Genomic DNA, 20,950 nt, shown 5'->3' with positions numbered 1-20,950 from the left:
CATAGTGACCTACAATAAAAAGTACATATTATGTAAATGAGAATTAATGTAAAAAAACAACAACATTTCTTTAGAAGAGTATGCCACTGCTGGTCTAAAGAAAAAAAATTCACGTGCCACTTTAAAATGCGACTAAACAAAGTCATGAACCATACAGGATGTCATGAACCACTAGATGGAGACAAACACCTAGTACTTCCTAACCGTTTTAATCCGAGAATTAAATGAGAAGCACATTTTGTGACTAATCAATGCAAGCTTATTTTGACTGATGGAAGTTTTTGTTTAAATAGCATTTAAAAACAATACCTTATATATATAATAATATCCACACACGTTTTTAAATATTAAATTTAATCAAAAGAGAGTTAAAGAATTTCCCGCAGTTATTTCAGCTTTATCACGAGCAAGATTAAATTAAAAGTATTTTAATAGGCCATGCCACGATATAACACAATAACGTTAACTATTAAGTGGGCATATCACAAGCCCCGGTGATATTCTGCTGTGCTTCAGTAAACTGTACAACTAAATCCTAGGAAACAACAGCATACTGATCCTAAAGACATTTTCCGTGACATATTGCCTGCCGAGTGTTCTGGTGGTAGTTCGGAATCATTACTGCCGAATACCGAAGCAGGAATGAACGACTCATGTGAGTCAGTTCATTTCAATGAACTGCTCAAACTGGTTAGCAGTCGCAATGGGTTCGCGATTCAGTACGAATCATTTGACGCGCTGAATCGCTTCGTCCTTATTGTAAAAGAACACTTAAAACCCTGGATGAAGTGTAATATTTATCTTCCATAATAATAATAATTATTATTATCATGCAAACACATTTTCAAACGAAAATAACGTACCAAACAATTAATTGCATATTGTATAAACACTGCATTCATCTTACAAATATAATGGCACGTTAATATTGTAATCATTTAGAATCGGCCCAATAGTATTTAGCTTATATATTGTGCCTCAGTAACTTTACTAATTAAAGACTTTAGAAATACCCCTGGTCGTGATATACTATAAAACTACTAAGGATTTATGCTTTTAGTTACTGAAATTGTTCTTCACATAACTGCAGTTTGCAGGTGTCTCGTTGTTGGGGATGTCCCTCACACCACACCGTAGTTCGCCCTCTCTCTCCCTCTCGAGGGAAGAAAGTTTGGACAACCGCAAGTGTCACATCGGAAATTCTCTTGCATCAAGGATTTCGATGACATATAAGAGGCACAAGAGCGAAAAACGACTTCGCAAACGAAGCAACTCATATGAAGGGTAAGTGTACATTTATAAAAGCGTGGTTGTATTCATGTCTCGTGAGCTTTCATTGTAGAGGTTGGCCAAGCGCTCTGTGTTGCCATGGCAACGAGGTCCGGAGCGGCAGTGTAATTTCCATCTCACTAATGGGCATCTAAATAAATCTAACTCGACCATTTCTCGCGGAAAATACAATGAAGATGTCTCTGTAGTCCCATAATGTAAGTAGTAAGTATAATGAAAGCATTATGTTACTTTAATTCTGTTTTTGCACATCAACACGAATGAAGCAACTCTTGCTTCGCTAATAACTTTCCATTAGACGTGAGAAATAAGAAGAATAAATAATACAGAAATACGTTTTTTTTATTCTGTTAAAAAGCCTGAAAGAGAAGTGGACTATATGCAGTTATGCTTATAAAATTAAATGAAGTGCTCAAACAGAAGAACTTGATTTTAACACACTCAGGATATATTCACCTAGCCACTCCATACACTAGCGTAACGTTAGTGGGTGTTTTGAAACATAAGGGAGCAATAAAACATCTATTATTATGCAGGTTCTATGCCAGATAATTATATTTAGCTGGAACAGGTCACAGGGAGTTAATTGCTACTTGCACGAGATTTAAATAATTATTGGCTTTAAGCTACTGAATATTGGTTGCCGTGGTTGTGCCAGGTCTCATTTTGTCCTAATATAGGCTTTGTCTATGTTGCAGAGTAAGGTATGGACTAATATTTAGCATATTATCAATATATGGTTCTATAAGCAAATACGGTCACATTTATAAGGTAGAAAATATTTGTATTTATTTCTTTTTTATTAAATAAGATCCAATTCTCATGACATATTGGCTGTGTCTGAAAGCTGAAAAAAGCTTCCTTCTCAGGTACTGGCCTAAAGGATAGCATCAAAGCGTGCCTCAATTAATTGGTTGCATCACATCCTGTACATTAAAATGCCTCATCTGGTTGGATTTTGAAGCTTTCTATGATACCCCAGTCCATGTGGTGTGTGGGTTGGCAGTTGGTGGAAATAATAAAACTGAATGTAAATTCATTTATTTATATATTTAAATGTCAATGTTTTGATTGTATTGAACTTAGAGAAATAAAAGCTAAATATAAGCAGTAACATAAAATAGTTGTCACTATTTGATTTTCTTCTAGAATGTTGCAAATGATGTTTGGGTGCCTTGGAAGCCTGACCTAAGCAATTTTCCTTTCAAGGTACTACATTCATACACAAAATACTGCCTGTCATTGAATAAAAAAGAAGCAAGGTAGTTTTGGTCAGTTAACAAACAGAACCGGTCAAATATTTTCTGTATACAAATAAATATTCTTTATTGGCATATGGTTGCATGAAGGACCTTTAAAATTGGTTGTTTTAGGATTTGCTTACTGGAAGTTTTTTTTTTTTTTTTGGCAACCTAAAAACGTCTTTCGAATCTTACTGCTCTGCCCTTATGTAATTCAAGCAGATTGTATTCATATAGAATATTGTTATTGTAAAGTACCATAGATTAAACTGTATTTCACACTGAGCACTTCTGGTTTTATAGTGAAGTGTCACATAGCCTCAGGCGTTTCCCTCAAGTCTGTTGGCTTTTGTGCTTCTCTGGCTGACGTTTATTTCACAATGCCAGGCGTAACTTGAGTGCCCAGTGGTAGGCACTGCTTGAGCCTGCTCTGTAAGAGGAGACCGGTCTTTTTCAGGTGGTTTTAGTTGCTGAGGCTCTCACTGATTTTCCACCCCAGCAGGCAATAGCTCTTGCATGTAAGACTGACATTTCTCCTGACTGTGCACTGTCACATATTGATAGTGTGATCAAGTAGGATTTTTTAGTCTACTCTGTGCTTTGGCATCAGCAATCTACATATTATACTCTGGCACCTGTCTGGTGAGGTTTCTCGCCCAGACAGTGTGTCCAATGAAACAGCTTTCTGTCCAGAGTTAGTTTATAGTCATGCAATGCGTTATACAGATAAACATTTATTTATTTATTATTTCTATTTTACTTCAGACTGCCTAGTCAGACTATAGGCTAAGTTGCACATAGTATCTCATCATCCAAGAACAGACATTTTCTTTCAAGTGCTCTCAGAAAATCTGTCACTTATTGGCAGGTTGTCAGTCACACTATCCACTATGTGCTTGTATCTCCTTATTCAGACGTCTTCATACCAGCACCATTCAATCAAAAGCTACACAAGGGAGCATGTCAGCTCTTGTACAGATCTTTCTAGGGAACATTTGTTATCACTTATGAACAGGGCTGCATGATTTGGGGAAAAAAATCTAATAATCATTTTAATGATAAAAACTGGGATTGGGATTTAAAATGGGATTTCAAAAAAGAAAGCTTCAGGTTATTTTATATTTTATAGTCACATTGATGTATAATCGCAAAAAATGTGATTATTTATCAATATTTCTATATTAATAATAAATATTATTAGTATAATTTTTAAGTTTATTATATTAATAAATAAAAATTATAGACAAACAAAGAACTATTTTATTATATTGCATAATTTATAAATATTATACTTAATTTTATATATTAAAATAAGAAATAGTACTATCGTAGTATTTTACTATAAAATAAAAAATAGTATTTAAGAAAAATAATAACACTAATGTTACTTATTAGTATTGTAATAATAAAATAATAATAAAATTACCTAACAAAATTGTTTGTTTGCTTTGGCTAATGTGATTTATCTCCTGCCCCTCTGGAGGTCTATGCATGCCACTTATTTATTGTGAACCAAACTGCTCTGAGACACTGAAAACACCAGATAATGAGCTGCTCACGTATAAAAGAACACATTGCTCTGAAACAGTCAGCATATATTTATTTAATTCAATTGCAGCCTTTCTAATTGCCTTAGCTACATTTACATTTATTCATTTAGCTGATGCTTTTATCCAAAGCGACTTACAATTGCTATATATGTCAGAGGTCGCACGCCTCTGGAGCAACTAGGGGTTAAGTGTCTTGCTCAGGGACACATTGGTGTCTCACAATGGATTCGAACCCGGGTCTCTCACACCAAAGGCATGTGTCTTATCCACTGCGCCATCACCACCCAGGCTATGACCATAAGCTGATCCTGAATAGTCTTCTTTTTGGTGCTTGTCCACACAATTTGATTCACATGATTCGTACTCCATATGACAGTGTCATACTAGATGACCACCTCTGTGACCATCCAGTTCCAGAGGTGGAACCTAAATGAAAAGTTCTTCCTGAAGGCCTTTGAAACATTCATTTGAAATGATTTGCTGTCATTCTGAAAACCAGCTGATTGGTGCTGCTAAATTTGTTTTTACATAAAAGACAGTAATGAATCAGCACAATGCCATGGTTAGTGCTCATTACAAGGGTGTGCTTAAGCACTGCATCAAAGATACCATTTGATGTGCGGTTTCTTATGTGTAATGTTTGGTGTCCTGGTGAGCTCCTCAAATATTTGCAGTCTGAAGAATTGTTAATGATTGCAACCGGTGAGTCATTAATGCAGATTGGGCTGTGCGTTGTCCTTTTCCCTGAAGTCCACTATAAGTACTTTTGTTTCGCTGGAATTTAAGGCTAGATTGTTGTTATAACCCTATCCTCCCCTGCAGAGGATCGCTGTATGTGTACTCATCATTATCACTGATTAACCCAATAATGGTGTTGTCGTCAGGAAATTTGATGATGGTGCTCTACTGTGTAGAGATGGAGTGAATGGTTGAATAACGAGTATAATTAGGGCTGAGGCAAAAGCCCTGTGGAGTGCTGGTTTTAATTATTTTTATGGATGAGGTGATGTTTCCCATCTTGACCACCTGGGTTCTGCCTGTTAAAAGTATATTACACAGATATATTTACTCATATCCACGAGTTTTTAAGAGTATTTTAAAAGTATAAAAGTTCTACAGTATGTTGAATGGTTTTTTGACTAAATTTGCTGTAGTGTTCCTCCGAAACAGGGCACTTTTCCCTCATGACTCCTGCTTTTTATCTTATTTTTTTAAATGTTGTATTGTTTTTGAAATATCATTATTGCAAAAAAGTACTTAAACTGCAAATGTCTATTTTTAACAGGTTGTTATGTTAACAATCAGACAATAATGGCATGGTTTTTAAGTTTCACAAACATTAAGACCATAACATTGCTTTATTTTGATATGGAAATGAAAGTAATGATAACTTAATGCTCAGTAAGTGAGTTAAATGTTGATAATAATTCTGATGATTTCAATCTGTTAATTCTGCGAATGATTTATCAGAATGATTCACTCTGAATGATTCATTTAAAGAACTGACTCATAAGAGTCATTTGTTTGTGAATCAGATTACACCGGTAGTGCTGTATGTATTTACATTCATCTTATAATAACAATAACATTTAAATAGAAAGGCATGTTTTCTTGCTATTACTTTGTACCACAGCACACAGTCTTTCAACATGCAGTCTCATCACATCGTTCATCGTTTATTTTGCCTTTGAAGTATGAATTAATCTAGACTCTGGATTTTTTCCCCCATGCATTGATATCCTGGTTTGGAGTGGGATACCTCCAAACTTCCTCCAACATATAATAGTCGTGATGTCTTGGTTTAAATTTTCAAGACAAGCCATACTTATATGCAATCAGTCATTGATAGGTTTACAGATATGCCCCCTTCTGTAACATTGTCATGAGTTGTTGCACTTTATTAAGTGGCAGTCCATTACAGACCTACAATTCATGTTAAACAGGAAAACATAATGTAGTATGGTGAGGTGAAGAACTCAGGTAAATTATGATTATGAGGTTAAATGACTCCAATAGTATAAGCAGTCTGGACAAGCAAGGCACTCTATCACTTGGTAATGTAATTCCAAGCTTCATTAAGACTTTGACGTTTATCATTTTTCATCAAAGGCACCTGTCAATGAATAATTAAGCTGCAGATGAGAAGAGTAAAATCTTTAGTAAGAGTAGAGCAGGAGGCCACTGCATCATGCAATGTTTGATTTCAGTTTGCTTTGTGTAGCTCAGATTTAATGTAAATTAACAGGCAACATATCTGTGATTGAAACTATGGCATCCTTCTAGAATACCTTGAATGTTTAATAATGTTTCAAGAATGCTTTAATAACATATTACAAGTGCTAAGCCTTAAAGAATTTAAGTCATCCAGGTTATGCAGAACATTGTCATATCCCCATCACATTTGTCTTAATATATTAGATTAAATATTACGGTCACTATTTTTTTAAAACATTTTTGTAAAAAATAATAATAATGTGAATGAAAACAAACAAACAAAAAAACTTGTAGGCTTATGCCATTCTATTATGAAAAACATTTATTAAGAAATATTCAGGGTGTTTAATATATTTTTTTCTTAATTCAAACAAATATTTAAAATGTAAACAACACACATTTCCCTGCCAATCTTATTTTAATTGGTATTCATTTCTTTTTTTCCTGTCCTCAACTTCACTTTCTATCATACAAAGCATTTTTAATAGCCCTGCAATTATTTATACACAAGTATTTTAATTAATTTATTTATTTTACAATGCTTACAATGTGAATGACTCGTAAAGTCCAAATTATTTTCAGAAAGACCATAATTCAGACATTAAGGGAAGTAAGAGAGGAGAAAGAGAGCGGGAAGTTGGAAGAATATTGAATGTGATAGAGAGAAAAGAGCAGAGGAGAACTGTAATAACTTTGTGTGCTCGGACATCATCATACCGGGTGCCACATTTAATTTGGGCTCAAGCCAGAGACAGCGTCTCCCACAGTCAGGAGAAACAATGCACATTTTAGCCCATAAACAGTCAGTAAACAAGCACTAATGGGTTTTTTACTGTTATGGCCAAGAAATGAAAAATGCAAGAGGATCAATTGTGGACATTCTATCTGCCATAATTACTTTCCTTTGAGTGCTTCCAGAAATCTTGGAGGTCTGTGGATTGGTTCTTAGCTGATGGTATATTCTGTGAGGGAACTAAAATCTCTCTCTCTCTGTGAGGTTTAGGTTTACCTTCTTGCCTGTTTATGTTTGCTTGTGTGCTTGCTTTTGTACTCCTTGAAAATGTGTGCTTGTATAAAGATGTTTTTGCTTCTGTAGTTGGCTTACAAAAATGAAATTCTGTAAGCGTAGCTCAAAGACTGGAAACGTGGCCTGGTGGGAAATGCATGTACTCTGACATGGTGTGTGGTGTTGCTGATGTTATCAGATACAAGGCAAAATCCCATTAAAAATAAGAATAAAATGAATGTATGCATGTTTAAATTGCAGAATGAGAGTTTAATTTATTCTGATTTGCTCTCAGCAAGAAGCATCCTTTCAACAGCACAAGAAAAACTGTAATGTTAATCAATATTCAACGTTGAGTATAAGGAGAGTGCTTTCAATATACTGTTCAGCCCTCTGATCTTAGGGCTGTGGAAATTGGGCTTTTATGTCATTTTATGGCTCAATTTTGGTTTTGGCTCACTCGGCTGTTGTCAAGTTCAGCAAAGCTGAGTTTTGCAGTTGTTTTACCCGATTTAAACCAGTGAAATGCTGATGCACCTTTTCATCAATGCCACTCAGTTTAAGAGTTTTTTTCAAGAGGACAATTCCTCTCTACTAATAAAGCGCAGGTTCAGCTAAATTTAACCATCTCCTGTACACATACTCTTTGGTGCCATTGGTGGAAAAAGTTACAGCTTCTTACAGTTCAGATGTCTCTATGCCATAATAATTTTCCCCCATTTCCTATGACCTGTTTAGAGGGAGCCCCAGTGTGCTACGGTTTGACCTCTGCTACTCTTATCACGTAACTCTAATTGAACTGATAAGAGTTTCAAGAATGTGTCACAATCGTTTTGTTTAGTAGATAGATGGTCAGTAATAGGAGAGGCAGTGCTGTTATGAGAGGACCTGTCAGCAGGACTTGATAATGCCACTGAGAGAGGAGAGGTTAAAGACACTGCTTCCTCATTAATATTTAATCTCTTGTCTGTGTGGCAGATCCACTTCGCCGCTCGCACTCATCACACCATAATTGCTTTACATTTAATTTGGCTCTGGAGAACGGTTTGAAGCTGAGTAAATTGTACTTAATGTTAGTGGAGACTTCAGACACTTTCTTTTAAAGTGAGAAGTGAATTGGAGAGCGACAGTTGAAGCCTAGCAAATAAAGGGTTACAGTTTAGACGTTAGAGTCGTAGATGCATGAATGTGATGAAGAAAGACACTTACTCGTCCTGCCTGAATATTTAATGAGATATCTTATTTGAAACTTTACAATTCATTGTGTAATATACAAGCTTTTGAGAGACTGGTCATTGTTCACTAATAATTACATTACAAGTACTAACATGCGCAGAAAAGTTTCTAAGTCTCTATATTTAATAGAGTTTACACATCTGATAACCAATTCAAAATTTTGATTCATGTCATGTTGATGATTCTAAATGAGGAAGTCCTTGTCTAGAGTTACACACCCAAACCATCTCCATATAAAGCCTTTTCCTACAAGCTCTACTGGTCAGACATCTTTGTAAACTTTATTTTTTTTTTTAAGACTTCGGGCGTCTTTTGTTGTATGGTTTCTGTTGTTTCTAAACTCGTAATAAATGTATTAATGAATAATGAGATTCCAGTTTGATCTCTTTTCGTGAGGATTTCTATGTTTCCGATCATGTTGTGCTCTACAGTATATGTGCAAATTACTTAAAATTGATTTATCTCACCCTTAGATGACACATACAAATGTTTCTGGAGCAGAAAAGAAAATGGCTTCTCAATGGACTCGTGCAAACAGTGCAGAGAAGAAGGTGCCTCACACTCGCATGGAGGATGAATCCGACATACAGGTAAAGTCCTAACTGATCTACACGCAGTGCATGCCTATTTCAACATACACATTCCCAATCAGTTTTCCCTCAAATTTTTGTTCTTGTTGCACAGAAGACATTATTTTGTAGCCATCAGAAGTCTGTGGCTTCAAAATAATGGCAAAAGGCCATTTGGATCTTACACTAAGAGCCATGGCCCTCGCTCGCCCCAACGTGACCTCCTTCCAATCTGATAGCGCCCTCATCAGGCCTGAAGGGAAATTACACCTCTTTATGGTGTTGATTGCCCTCGCCCTCTCCAGAGGTTTCTGACTGCTGTCTTTGCCAAATCCACAGCAGGCAGTGCTCAGCCTTGCATGCGCAGAGATAATGATCAAGTTAATTAGACCTGAGATTGAATGAACTGCGGCAGCAACTTAATCATTTGTAACTTGATTAGAAATACTATATTCTCCCAAACTCCAGAGACTGGCAAACTTGAAAATTAAGTTCCACTTTAAGGATTCAGGTCTCAACTTAATGGAGTATAGAGAAGCTGGAAAAACAAACCCACCCTCATTCTGTCCCCATTAGTCAGAGCTGGAGCGTTGTTTACTGTCACTATAGGAGAAGGAGTGTGTGTGTAATACTTCACATAATGCAGCCTCTTTATTTGGATACCCAGAAAATCTATTCCTTTGGGAGGAAATTAGGTCAAGGCAACTTTGGCGTCGTCTGTGAAGCCACTCACATTGAGACGCAGAGGAAGTGGGCAATTAAGAAGGTGAACAAAGAGAAGGTAAGTGTTTGGTCGTCATGTTTCACCTGTAGACAGGGGTGATTGATGGAGAGCTGCTCCCACTGTTGTCAAGGATGGGTTAAGTGTCACAAATCCTTTGTATCCATGCAGGCGGGCACGTCTGGTGTCAAACATCTGGAAAGAGAAGTGAGCATCATGAAACAAGTGAAACATGAACATATTATACATCTGGAGGAAGTCTTTGAAACACCGAAGGTGAGAGCAAAAACATCTATTCTGTTTCACACTTCTCTTTCCTTTAAAGTTCACTCAGCTGTGCTATTGTGAACCCAGTCATACTACTGCATATGCAGCTGGATTGTGTTTGACAGCGGTTTCTCGTTAGATATCAGAAATTTGAAATGTACATACAGTATGTGTGCTTGTGTGGCATTCTCCAGAGGATGTACCTTGTGACTGAGCTTTGTGAGGGAGGTGATCTAAAGGATCTCCTGCAGAAGAACAAGCACTTCACTGAGGAGGAGACCAGACACATCATCAAAAGCTTATCTGAAGCTATTGTTTATCTGCATAAAAAAGGTGATGCACAGTCGCACACAAAACCCTAACACCCCCCAAAAATTGCTCACATCTTTGTTAAGTCACACGCAACGTCCTGGATTCTTTTGTTCCCCTCATATATGATAATCGCTCTGATGATTGCATCCACATTAAGTTTCTCTGTCATTACTGAGAATCGGGCTTGTTTTAATAATGAAATAATAATGAACAACTGTCAGGCAAAATATCAGCCCATTTTAATTGAGTCTGAGGGGTTTATTTGAAGATGCTTGGCGGTTTTTCTCTTTTTCGCTCCTTCTCGTGAAATCTGCAGTTAGAGGTAATTTAGGACGTTGCTTGGCAATGAGACACCATTACATGAGGCTAATGAGTCATTAACAACGAGCAGGGGAGGAATACTGATTAATAGGTGTGTTTTTCAACAGTCCCCGAGTGCTGCTGTGTCTCACGTCTGGAGAAGCTAATGATGCCACTTGCAGTGTGTATATAGGACTCGAGTGTTTTATGAGACTGCAGTATATTAGCCTCACACGCTGATTATAATTTGATTATTTTCACATTTCTATTTAAGTACGTACAGTTACGCCGTGAAGCAGTAATGAAGAATCATGATCTGTAGATTGAAAGTGGTAAGAAGAGGTGGGCCCTGCACTCTACGCTAAGTTCATATGAACAAGAGTTTCAATTTAAAAGGAACGGAGCAAAAAATGTCATCAGAATTGGTCATTAAAACCTATTTAAAACTCTTACCATTCCAATGCATTGCATTTTTGCCATGCTCTCTTCTCTATGAATAATACAATCCCATCTCTCCCTTGCTCTGTTTCCTCTTTCTCTCTCTCAGACATCGTTCATCGTGACCTCAAACTGGAAAACATTCTTGTGAAGAGTTGTCACCAAGGCAACGATAACGATATGGTCAATATCAAGGTGAGAGAGACAGTAAAAACTTTTGTGCAGGCATGTGGTATGGCATTCAAACGTGGCGGGACCTCTGGACATTCTCGTCTGTTGTTTAGTTCTCCCACCGTCCTCCTTGCCCAAACCTTTTAACTGCTTTTTAAATACTGTCTCATTACACCAGACCTCCTGCCTAACTCCTTTCATATCACATTCGCAAAGAAAATGAATCACAAGTGGCTTTTCTGAGACAAATTACCAGCCGGGGCACAGCGTGGAGCAGAAAAGAGCGTTGATGGGAGCCGACTGAAACCGCTACCTGGAGCGGAGGGTTGAATCAGGGCAGCGCTGTGTTATAAATCAGAGTAGAACGGGGGCCCATAGACAGCGCTGTCCTGGCACTCTATTAAAAGCTTTTATCTGGCAGAAGGTGGTCATCTCTCCTGGATATTAATCCTGCCCGCCCCTGACGCACCAATGAAACGATATACACTCCTCATATATATTATTCATACGGCTCAGGAGCCCATAGTCAGTGCGAGTGGGTGTACCGGCTGCTCCTTGGAAGTCTGTTTGGGCTGTAAATAGTTTAATTGAGATCTAGAAGTGAAAGCCAGACAGATTCAGTGATCCAGTGCAGCATGTCTCTAGTTCATTATATTCAACATTTCAGTAGGAGAAGGAAACGTTTGCGCGTGTCCTGTACTGTATGTGCTTAAGTTAAACATTGTTTGGTTTTGAGTAACATATCAAAGGCCTGTCCTATCTCATCTCAGGTCACAGATTTCGGACTCTCTGTGCAGAAGGGCGGTGTAGGCAGTGAAAACATGCTGCAGGCCACCTGCGGGACACCTATCTACATGGGTAATTCATATATTCAAATGCATACATCCACATGTTCCATTTACTTGCAATTTAATAAATTACTATGGGGGGGTGTTCATAAATTGAATGAAGCGCTGATTAAAATGTGCGGTAAAGAGGAGATGACCTAATTTAAGTGATGTGAAGCTGATAACATTCGAGGAGTAGAGGCTGAAAGCTGTCAGCGGCGTCACGCATCAGATATCACACATTACTCCGGTCACAAACATCTTTCATTATTGACACATGGACTTGCCCTTTCAGCGCCTGAGGTGGTTAATGGTCACCAGTACAGCCAACAGTGTGATCTGTGGAGCATTGGCGTCATCATGTACATGCTGTAAGAAGATCTCTCATGTTGTTTTCCATCTCATGCCCACACACAGACTCACATTGCTGACTTACACTTTGTGTTGTGTTTGTTATTCTTTTTCAGACTGTGTGGAGAGCCTCCTTTTATTTCCAGCTCTAAGGAAAGGCTTTCTGAGATGATTATAAAAGGAGAGCTCACTTTCTCTGGCCCTGTGTGGCACACCATTAGTGATGCTGGTTAGAACTGCCTCTGTTACCCACACCGCTCCATTATGATTGCAGTTCGGCCAGTGTGGTAACTATTTTATGTTTTGTTTTGCAGCCAAAACTGTAATACGGTGTTTGTTGAATGTTGACCCAGCTCACCGCATCACAGCCAATGAGCTGCTAGATAACCCTTGGATTTCGGTAAGAGAACTCAATTACTCTTTTCCCTTTTAAAATGAGGTCATGAATATTATAGATTGAGAAAACGGCTAATTAGCACTCTTCAATTTGACGGATGACTAAATGTGGAAACTGGAAAAAGAAAGAGCTGAAAGAAAAGGAAATCTGTGTTCAAAGGGCGACACCTCCACCATTGTTACACGGACAAACGTGTTGGAGATGATGCGTCAGTTCCGGAACGCTCCAGAGGAGGAAGAGAATGAGGGACTGCAAAACCTCTCTCTCACTTCCTCTCAGTACAAAGGGTCAGAGCCGAGAACATCTCAAGAGCTGTCAGTAACCCCAGCACCTCCTGAGGACGTCATAGACAGCAGCAGTAGCAGCAAACCCTCCAACCCAAACAAGAAGGTAAAAAAGTATCACAATACAGTTCATGTACAGTTTCTACATGATCATGCATTAAAAAAAGAATTCTGTTTGCTCTTTGTATTATGAAAGACTAGTCAGACCAAACTTTCAAGAGCAGTCTGGAAGAATCTCAATCCTTCATGCCATATGAATGGAAGTCCTGTTTTTAGTTTCAAAAATAATAAATGCTGTGATGCAAATAATTTGCTCATCATTTAATGTGTATGTCACTGCACCCATAGATAATTTTGTTATTTAGTTAAAGAATGCCACTTAAAGAACTTAAAATTTATTTTTAATGAATGTTTGTGTTGTTACATTTACATTTACTCATCTGGCATATGTTAAATATCCAAAGAAACTTACAAAAGAGTAACATAAGCTTTCTGGTACAGAGCCATGAACAGTATTCATAGTATGCACTGCCAGGTTTATTAGAATGCTACATTAGGAAAAATGGCAGAGCAGATGTGAAATGCGGAGAAGACACTTTTTATAATTTTTTTTTTTTTTAAATAAATAATCCTTACTAACTTTATTATGTGGTGGGCATTTTAGAAAAGCAATAAAACTATATTATTAAAATAATCACAGCTAATATATAATATTTGTCTAACGACATAAATTTAGCGGAGACAATATTCACAGGACAACAGTTTTTTAGTTGAGGTAAAGAAAGGTAAAGAAACAAAGCATATGATTGTTAGATTTTCTTGAGTTGACGTGTTATTTTATTGTAAACATAGCAAACCGTTGGCAAGCAGTTTTGTGGAGTTTGGTATATGAAGATCAGTGCTACAACTGAATGACCAGAAATTCTAATATTGCTGACATATGCACTGACTTGTACAAAAGGCTTTGACGGTCTCTTAAAGCCTCTGGGTTTTTCATGTGTTATACATTTAATTCCTATAGCCTTTGAAGAAAAAACTATCAGCCTCATCCTCTAACGGTGTTAAGAAGAGTGCGTCTGCTGCAAAGGCCTGCAGCACTTTGAACACATCCGCTGCACAGGTCAGTCATTCACTTCACTGAGCTTTGCACTTCATTTTCTAAAACATTTGTGCTTACTCAAAAGGAGATATTTTGTCTCTTAAAAGGTATGCAAAAGAAATCCTGGCTATGCCATAGCTAACCTCTATTGTTGGATTTTTAAAAAAGCTGTCTGTTCTCTGAACAGCCACTAGATGGTGCCAAGATAACCCTTCTCCAGCAGCTGTCATACAGCATGCAGCACTGTCCAGTAGTGTGGTGTGTTGCGCTTTTGTGAGATGAATGAGAGTGTCTTATCTCCGCAGTCCCACACAGGTAACAAACCCCCTGCTCAGCCAAGCACAAAAAGCTACAGCAAGGCCTCCTCCATCTCGGGATCCTGTCTCAAACCATCATCAACAGAAGCAGCCTCTGCAGCGTCCAACTCAAGCAAGCGCGAAAGCTTGTCCCCACGTCCCTACACCACTTCCATCCACCGTTCCACCAATCCAGCCTTTGGCTTCCGGGCTAAAAAACACAGCTAGACCTCGGCGGTGAGACTGCTCGAGTAGTTGCTTTCAGTGCCAAAGGTGAGGGGGCCGCTGATGCGTGGTGGGCCCGCTGGATACACAAACGACTCTTTAAGCCAGAACAGTTTTACAGTGAAGCAGAAGTAAAACTGTACTTCCTCCAATGTGAATGTGCTTTTAGTCTCCTTAGTAGGATGGATCTTAATAGTCACTTTTTAAGAAGTAGACAGAGGCCCCCGCTTTTGATGATGACCTACTAGATTTTTGGGGGGTTGGTTGCTGCTTTATTTTTATGGGCCTGGAACAGATGAAGTCATCACGCCTATTCATGGCATCTAACATAAGGCGCATAAGTCATCTTTGCACATTGAAATGCTTTTCTCTAGAGAATAAAGGAAGTTCATATGTTTCATCATGAAGGACTGTGAAGAATGTATTGACTTTAACAGGGTTTAATAGCTTTTGTGCTGTGTTTAGCAATAATAAATAGGTAATAACAGAGTAATTTGATGCAATATTCAAAGATATTATTCACCATTTTCGACTAAATCAAATGCCACAATAGTATGTGTAAAAACTCTATATTCATTTTGCAGTTGTGCTAATCAAACCGGTCATCTTTTGCCAAATCACATCAACTCTCTGTTGTATATGAATAGATTTGTTATCCATTAAAAAGAAGCCATCCAACAGGATTTTATCTTGACTTTCAGTGACTCAATATATGTGACCCACTAATTCCCAATGTATTTTTCCTACTGATGTTAGATGTGCAGAACACTTGCATCACAAATAAATAAGTCAGGGGGTGAGGGGAATTTAATGTTAGCCGTATGCTATGACTGTGAGCGGTGGGGCGCCAAGTGGTTAGACACCATGAAGAGAGCAGGATTGGGAGTCAAAGTGCAGGGTCTCTAATCTTGTTGAGAGCAGCAGGGTATACTGTGAGTACTGCAGCACTCCAGCACTGGTCTCTCTGCTGAAGAGAGAATAATCCCCAAGATGGATACAATATTAAAATAGTCAAGCAGAACTCACACAGACTGTATTACAATCCTCCTATTTGCATGTGGATGTGTGCTAGTGTGTGTTTGTGTTCATGGGAATTTCAGGGAGGATACTGAAGGCCCCATCCATTTAACCCTTTTAAATGTATTATTACCTGCACTCATTTATCTTTTCAATTTGATCCTTTTTGTAGTAATAGAAGAAGGGATGGACTGCATTAATGTACAACTAGGTGCAACAGGGTAAAAACAAGGAAAAGCTTGTTTTATTATGAATATAGTCCAAAGGGCCTTGTTAGGAAGGAGGCCTTGAATGTGTTGTTGCTTTTATAAGGTCAGTACATTATTCGTGCATTAATATGGTTATTTTCATTAAAATATTTTTTATTAAGCACATTCATGAAGTGCCATGCTTGTGAAGATTCAACAGAACGTTGCTATGAAACAAAAATAATGATCCGCTATGTATGTGAATGTAACAATAGACAATCAGGGATGAGGAATAATTCTGTAATTGATAAGAAGATAATTTAGATCTTAGAATGGAATCTTTAAGTGATATAACTAATTAATCGTTTTTATCACTCCACTGTTTGTATCACTCCTCATGTTTGTGTAAATGGAATTTTAATCCTTTTCTTTTTTATTATTACTATTTTGAAACAAAATGGTCATATTGGTGTTAGTTAGATGTTTTTGAAGTAAATCCCTTATGAAAAGAAATAGTAATGTTGTGAAGTATTACAATTTAAAATAACTTTTCTATTTGAGTATATTTTAACATTTTATTTTATTCATGTAATGGTAGGAAACTGAAGCTGAAACTGAAATTTTCAGCGTCATTACTTCAGTCTTCACATGATCCTTCGGAAATCATTCTAATATAATGATTTGGTGCTCAAGAAACATTTCTAATATCAATGTTAAAAACAGTTCTACTGCTTAATATGGAAACCAAGATTCACTTTCCTGGATTTTTTTAATGTTATAAATGTATTTACTGTCACTTTTGATCATATCAAGTAAGTTCATATAAAGTAAGTGTTATTTCAGACACAATATGACCAGCATTTTTGTTTATATTTGTTCAATCTAAATAAACAAATAGTTCCAAAAGAATCCAATGTAGAATCAGAAATGCTGTTTAGCAATCCCAAAAGGCACGGCACAAACCGTGAAACAAACACTTCAGTTTAAAATATCGTCACTCTTGGCTTGTCCAATCAAAGTGGACTGGAACTATCATATAATACGCAACTAAGCTCAGTGATTGTTCAGCCTCAGACTTCGAGAAATACCACTTGATGGAGCTGTAGAAAACACCAAGCACTGTCACGCTAGGAACAGAGACGAGTGTTAGATCACAATAGCTCTGTATCGAGTTTCCTGCGTGTCTGGCCGTGGTCACTTTTGATGGATCGAGCCATTAAATAATTATAGTGTATGACAGTGTTTATTACCCGTACACAATGAATCATATCCACAACCCGATCTGAGCGATTGTACTACAACAAGATGGACTTTTGACTACCACTAGCCAAACCGATCCATTGATGGGAAAAAGGGAAGATAACAATGATTTATATGCTTTAAGAAAATCTCAACCCCCTCAAGGCTGGGGAGTGAATTTGCATAAGGCATCTTTGGAGAACCTCCTGTACAGCTAATGCCTTGTCAGAAGCAGGGATGGGATTTCAACATATGGCCCTCATTTTCTTGTGCCAGACTTTTAATTCATTATATCAGTGAGGGAGAGAGAGACAGAGAGAGAAATCTTCAAATTGAATTGTGCTGGTGGAATGTGACCTGCAGTAAATTACAGGAGTGCATCTGTAGGTCTCAGGGAGAGAGTGAAAGAGAGCAGAAATTTAGTAGATTAAAAAACCGAGAGAAAAACTTGGTCAGAGTTCGGCTGGAGGAATGGCCCTGATTTCTCCACATTCCTCTTTGCCGGCACATCCACACTTTCGTTTGTTGTAAAATCGATTTTTTTGGGGGGAGATCTTTTTACCGCAAACTTTTATTCCGAAAAGCCAGTGTGCGTGCAGCAGGCAGGGTAGCATGGCAGCTGAGAAAGGGGCGTTTGTTTGGGACAAGCCGTAGAGGCACAGAAAATTAGAAAGGCGGCCAGTTGGAACAAGGTGCTTGCCTTCCTCCTCCTCTGCAGTAGTGTAGCCTGACAGATGGGCACCAGGGAGGAGGAGGAGAGGGGGAATTAAAAATCGGTCGCCTCTTTTAGATCCTGGAGTCAGAGGCACCGAGGGATGCGGAGATGCGGCCCACTGTGTGACTCCAGGAGTTTGCAGGTGTGCAGGAGGTGCTAATGTCACTCGAGGTTGAGGAATAGAGGAAGAAGGGATTGTAAGTGCCCCCCTCCGGTCTCCCACCCAAGCCGGACCCAGCATCTCCTCGTACAGGGAGTCGCAACTCAATAACCTTAATGGTGCTTCTCCTAATTAATCAGCTCATCTGCGGAGACCTGATACCTGCAGTCGAGTTCCTCCTAATGCACAGCATCCTCACCATGTCGCCCATGACATTGTAGTAATGAGCTAATGCGGCTACAATGTCACACCAACGTTGCAGGGATGTTATCGGCGGGAGCTCATCTCACATGCTGATGTCCCTGATCCCCTTCAATGCAAAGCGGAGCCGGTGTGGTGCGTTGGGTGCTGACACAACCGCTGACGCCTTTCTTAAGAGGAGAAATGCTCCGCCTCGAGTAAACATCCGAAACAGATGGCATTTTCAAAGCAAGCTTCATCAATCTTTGTTGACAATATCCTCGTTTTTTATTTGATTTTTTCAAACTGCTCTTATTTGGGAGATTTGCAATTATAATACATAAGCTCATTTGAATATCAAATTAATTAGCGAACACACAAGAGTAAATGCTTTTTTTATAAGTCCTTGTTAAAAGTGAAAAGTTCTCAACTACGGTCGGATGGCGTGTTAATTTACAGTGATATCTAATCCCACGTCGCCAGACATAAAAGGCATTACTATACATATTTTAATGGGGAGGTGGTTGTTTTCCAAGTAATTTTCTGCTACAGTACATTCTTAATTTATTCATATTTAATTTATTGGTCTCTGCATACCCACTCAGCAAAACTAATCAACAGCATGTAACAGGCCTCTTAAAGATACAGCACTCTTTGGCAGGCGACGAGACATGAGTGGCCCTCGTCTTTGAGAAGGTGCTCTGAGCGCCGAGGACAGTGCCGAGACGCACGCATGAACTCCCCCAAGGAGACTGTTTGATTCCCACAGACAACCTTTTGATAATTGAAAGCGGGAGAGCGAGAGGAAAAAGGAGTGAGAAATGTGGCCAGCCTTGAATCACCTGAAATATTTCAATTTTGCGGGTGCTGACCATCAGCTCCTGCTGCCAGAATGTCATCCACAGAGGACTGCTCACCTCCCCCTCCTCTTCCTCATCCCTCGTTCCCTCTCCGCAAACTCCTCTGCCCTTGAATCTGATTCGTTTTTTTCCCCTCTCTCTCTCACTTGCTGCTTTGGCAATCATTTAACAGTGTGACTTGAGTTCTTATCACCTGTGTGCACTGTATGCTCCAAATACCTATCGACCCATTGACACAGTGGAAGGAGGGACTTGGGCAACCTTACACATGGAAATGATTTCAATTAATTACCATTTCCCCGGAGAAAGCTGAGTGGCGAAAAGAAGAGCGAGCGAGACAAAAGGTCCGAAGAACGGGAACATTCTTGTGGTGTGATGCGCGCCATGTGTAATGAGTGTTGGAAAGGTCATTTGACACGTTTCTGTTGCGATGAATCAATTTCTTTTCGAGCACTTAATTCTTGTTTTGCAGGCACTGTGTTGAGAGGGTGCGCTGACCAGAGTTGAGGGGGGTAGTTTCGGCACAATAGTTGAGGGCACCTGCAGGGTTACTGAAGAGGAGGGAGAGGGCTGCTCTAATGAAATCGAGCATCAGACCTTCTATCATAGGAAAATCACTGCTGTCACCCTTATAGTAATTGGGGCATTTAATAGAGGGCTGTGATAAATCCAGCTCGATTACAAGGACTTCTTCAGAGAAAAGCCCAGTTGAAAAGTGTCTTGAGAGGCACTGACCAAGTCATATCTTTGTGGGTGATCTAATAGGTTCTACTTGACCATAAAACACCCATAAAAGTCCAAAACATTTTCTGACAGAAAGTTCAAAAGATAAACTATTTTTCATTTGTCAGAGCTCAACAATGAGTTTTTTTTTCTTGTAGTAGTTACATTTTCAGGTTTTATTTTCTGCAGTGCATTTTTATATTTGCTCAAAATGTTTTTCTTTGTTTGACTGTTAAATTTAGCATCCCACGAGTAACACTGCCTCTGAAAAGCAATGCAGGAAACATTTTTGTGACCTGTGGCACACTTGCAGTAGATTTGTGTAGATTTTTACGTTATGCCCATAAACAAACTTGTTAATTCAATTTGAGAACTAAATATATACACAGTTTAACCTGTGTAGTCTGATTTACAAACAAATAACACTTTTTAGGTGGTTCTTTTTGATAAATTAACTTTTCAACTGTTGCTTTACACTGCTAAAAATAAATGTTCCAGCTAAATTTTTGATTCAACAGAATGCAATAGAAGAACTATCTTAGGTTCCCCAAAGAACCTCTTCAATAACAGTTCTTAAAAGAACAGTTTTTTGTTAAAAGAATATTTCAATAATCAGAAGAACACTTTTAAACTATAAGGAACATTTTGTGGAATTGAAATGTTCAATGGATGTTAAAGGTTCTTCATGAAACCATTGACGGCGATAAAGAAACGTATTTGTAAGAGTGGATACAGGCTCTGTAGTCGTCGTAGCCGTGACAGGAGAATTCACTGTGACCACTTTAGGACTAGGAGATTCAGTGTCCATTACCCAGAGAGCGGATATTCAGAAGAAGCTCACATCCACCAGCACTACTGCCAGCAAAAAGACAGACCCACTTTACCAGCAGCCAGCAGCAATACCAGGTCATTTATATCAAAAGTCATGTGAGAGGAGGATTTTAATATGCAGAAGTACCATTTATGAGTGTGATAGGGTTTAACTCCTTCAGTCCAGTGCATTAGCATTACATAAATAGTCATATTTATTCATAATGGATCCATATATGGGAGAAAGTATTCATTGTTTGAAGT

The 20,950-nt window shown here is 38.4% G+C and overlaps 1 protein-coding gene across 3 annotated transcripts; it reads left to right on the top strand.

Moving 5' to 3' along the window:
* The first annotated feature begins 1,125 nt into the window (after positions 1 to 1,125).
* Positions 1,126 to 15,477, top strand: stk33 (serine/threonine kinase 33). Of its 3 annotated transcripts, XM_052560364.1 has the most exons (14): positions 1,126 to 1,284; positions 2,440 to 2,499; positions 9,011 to 9,127; positions 9,774 to 9,887; positions 9,999 to 10,103; positions 10,289 to 10,427; positions 11,254 to 11,339; positions 12,086 to 12,173; positions 12,438 to 12,513; positions 12,610 to 12,722; positions 12,808 to 12,893; positions 13,050 to 13,280; positions 14,196 to 14,294; positions 14,589 to 15,477. In XM_052560364.1, the coding sequence occupies exons 3-14, from the start codon at positions 9,011 to 9,013 to the stop codon at positions 14,808 to 14,810; spliced, it is 1,476 nt and encodes a 491-aa protein (XP_052416324.1). In that variant the 5' UTR covers positions 1,126 to 1,284; positions 2,440 to 2,499; the 3' UTR covers positions 14,811 to 15,477. The 3 variants fall into 3 exon arrangements, with proteins under 3 accessions (XP_052416324.1, XP_052416323.1, XP_052416325.1); XM_052560363.1 differs by lacking the exon at positions 2,440 to 2,499; XM_052560365.1 differs by lacking the exon at positions 2,440 to 2,499 and having other exon boundaries at positions 14,579 to 15,477.
* The last annotated feature ends 5,473 nt before the right edge of the window (positions 15,478 to 20,950 follow it).

The sequence above is a fragment of the Carassius gibelio genome, chromosome B7 (genome assembly GCF_023724105.1).
Source record: "Carassius gibelio isolate Cgi1373 ecotype wild population from Czech Republic chromosome B7, carGib1.2-hapl.c, whole genome shotgun sequence".
In the NCBI taxonomy this organism is placed as follows: domain Eukaryota; kingdom Metazoa; phylum Chordata; class Actinopteri; order Cypriniformes; family Cyprinidae; genus Carassius; species Carassius gibelio.
The sequence above is the reverse complement of the archived record's forward strand: the minus strand, read 5'-3'. Positions and strand labels throughout refer to the sequence as shown.

What these genes read in the sequence shown, in the direction of transcription:
- stk33 (XM_052560363.1), top strand. Translation starts at nt 9,011, where the DNA reads ATGACACATACAAATGTTTCTGGAGCAGAAAAGAAAATGGCTTCTCAA. An exon ending in AAGTCTTTGAAACACCGAAG is followed by an intron (nt 10,104 to 10,288) that starts GTGAGAGCAAAA and finishes GGCATTCTCCAG; the next exon opens with AGGATGTACCTTGTGACTGA. An exon ending in CCTCCAACCCAAACAAGAAG is followed by an intron (nt 13,281 to 14,195) that starts GTAAAAAAGTAT and finishes TAATTCCTATAG; the next exon opens with CCTTTGAAGAAAAAACTATC.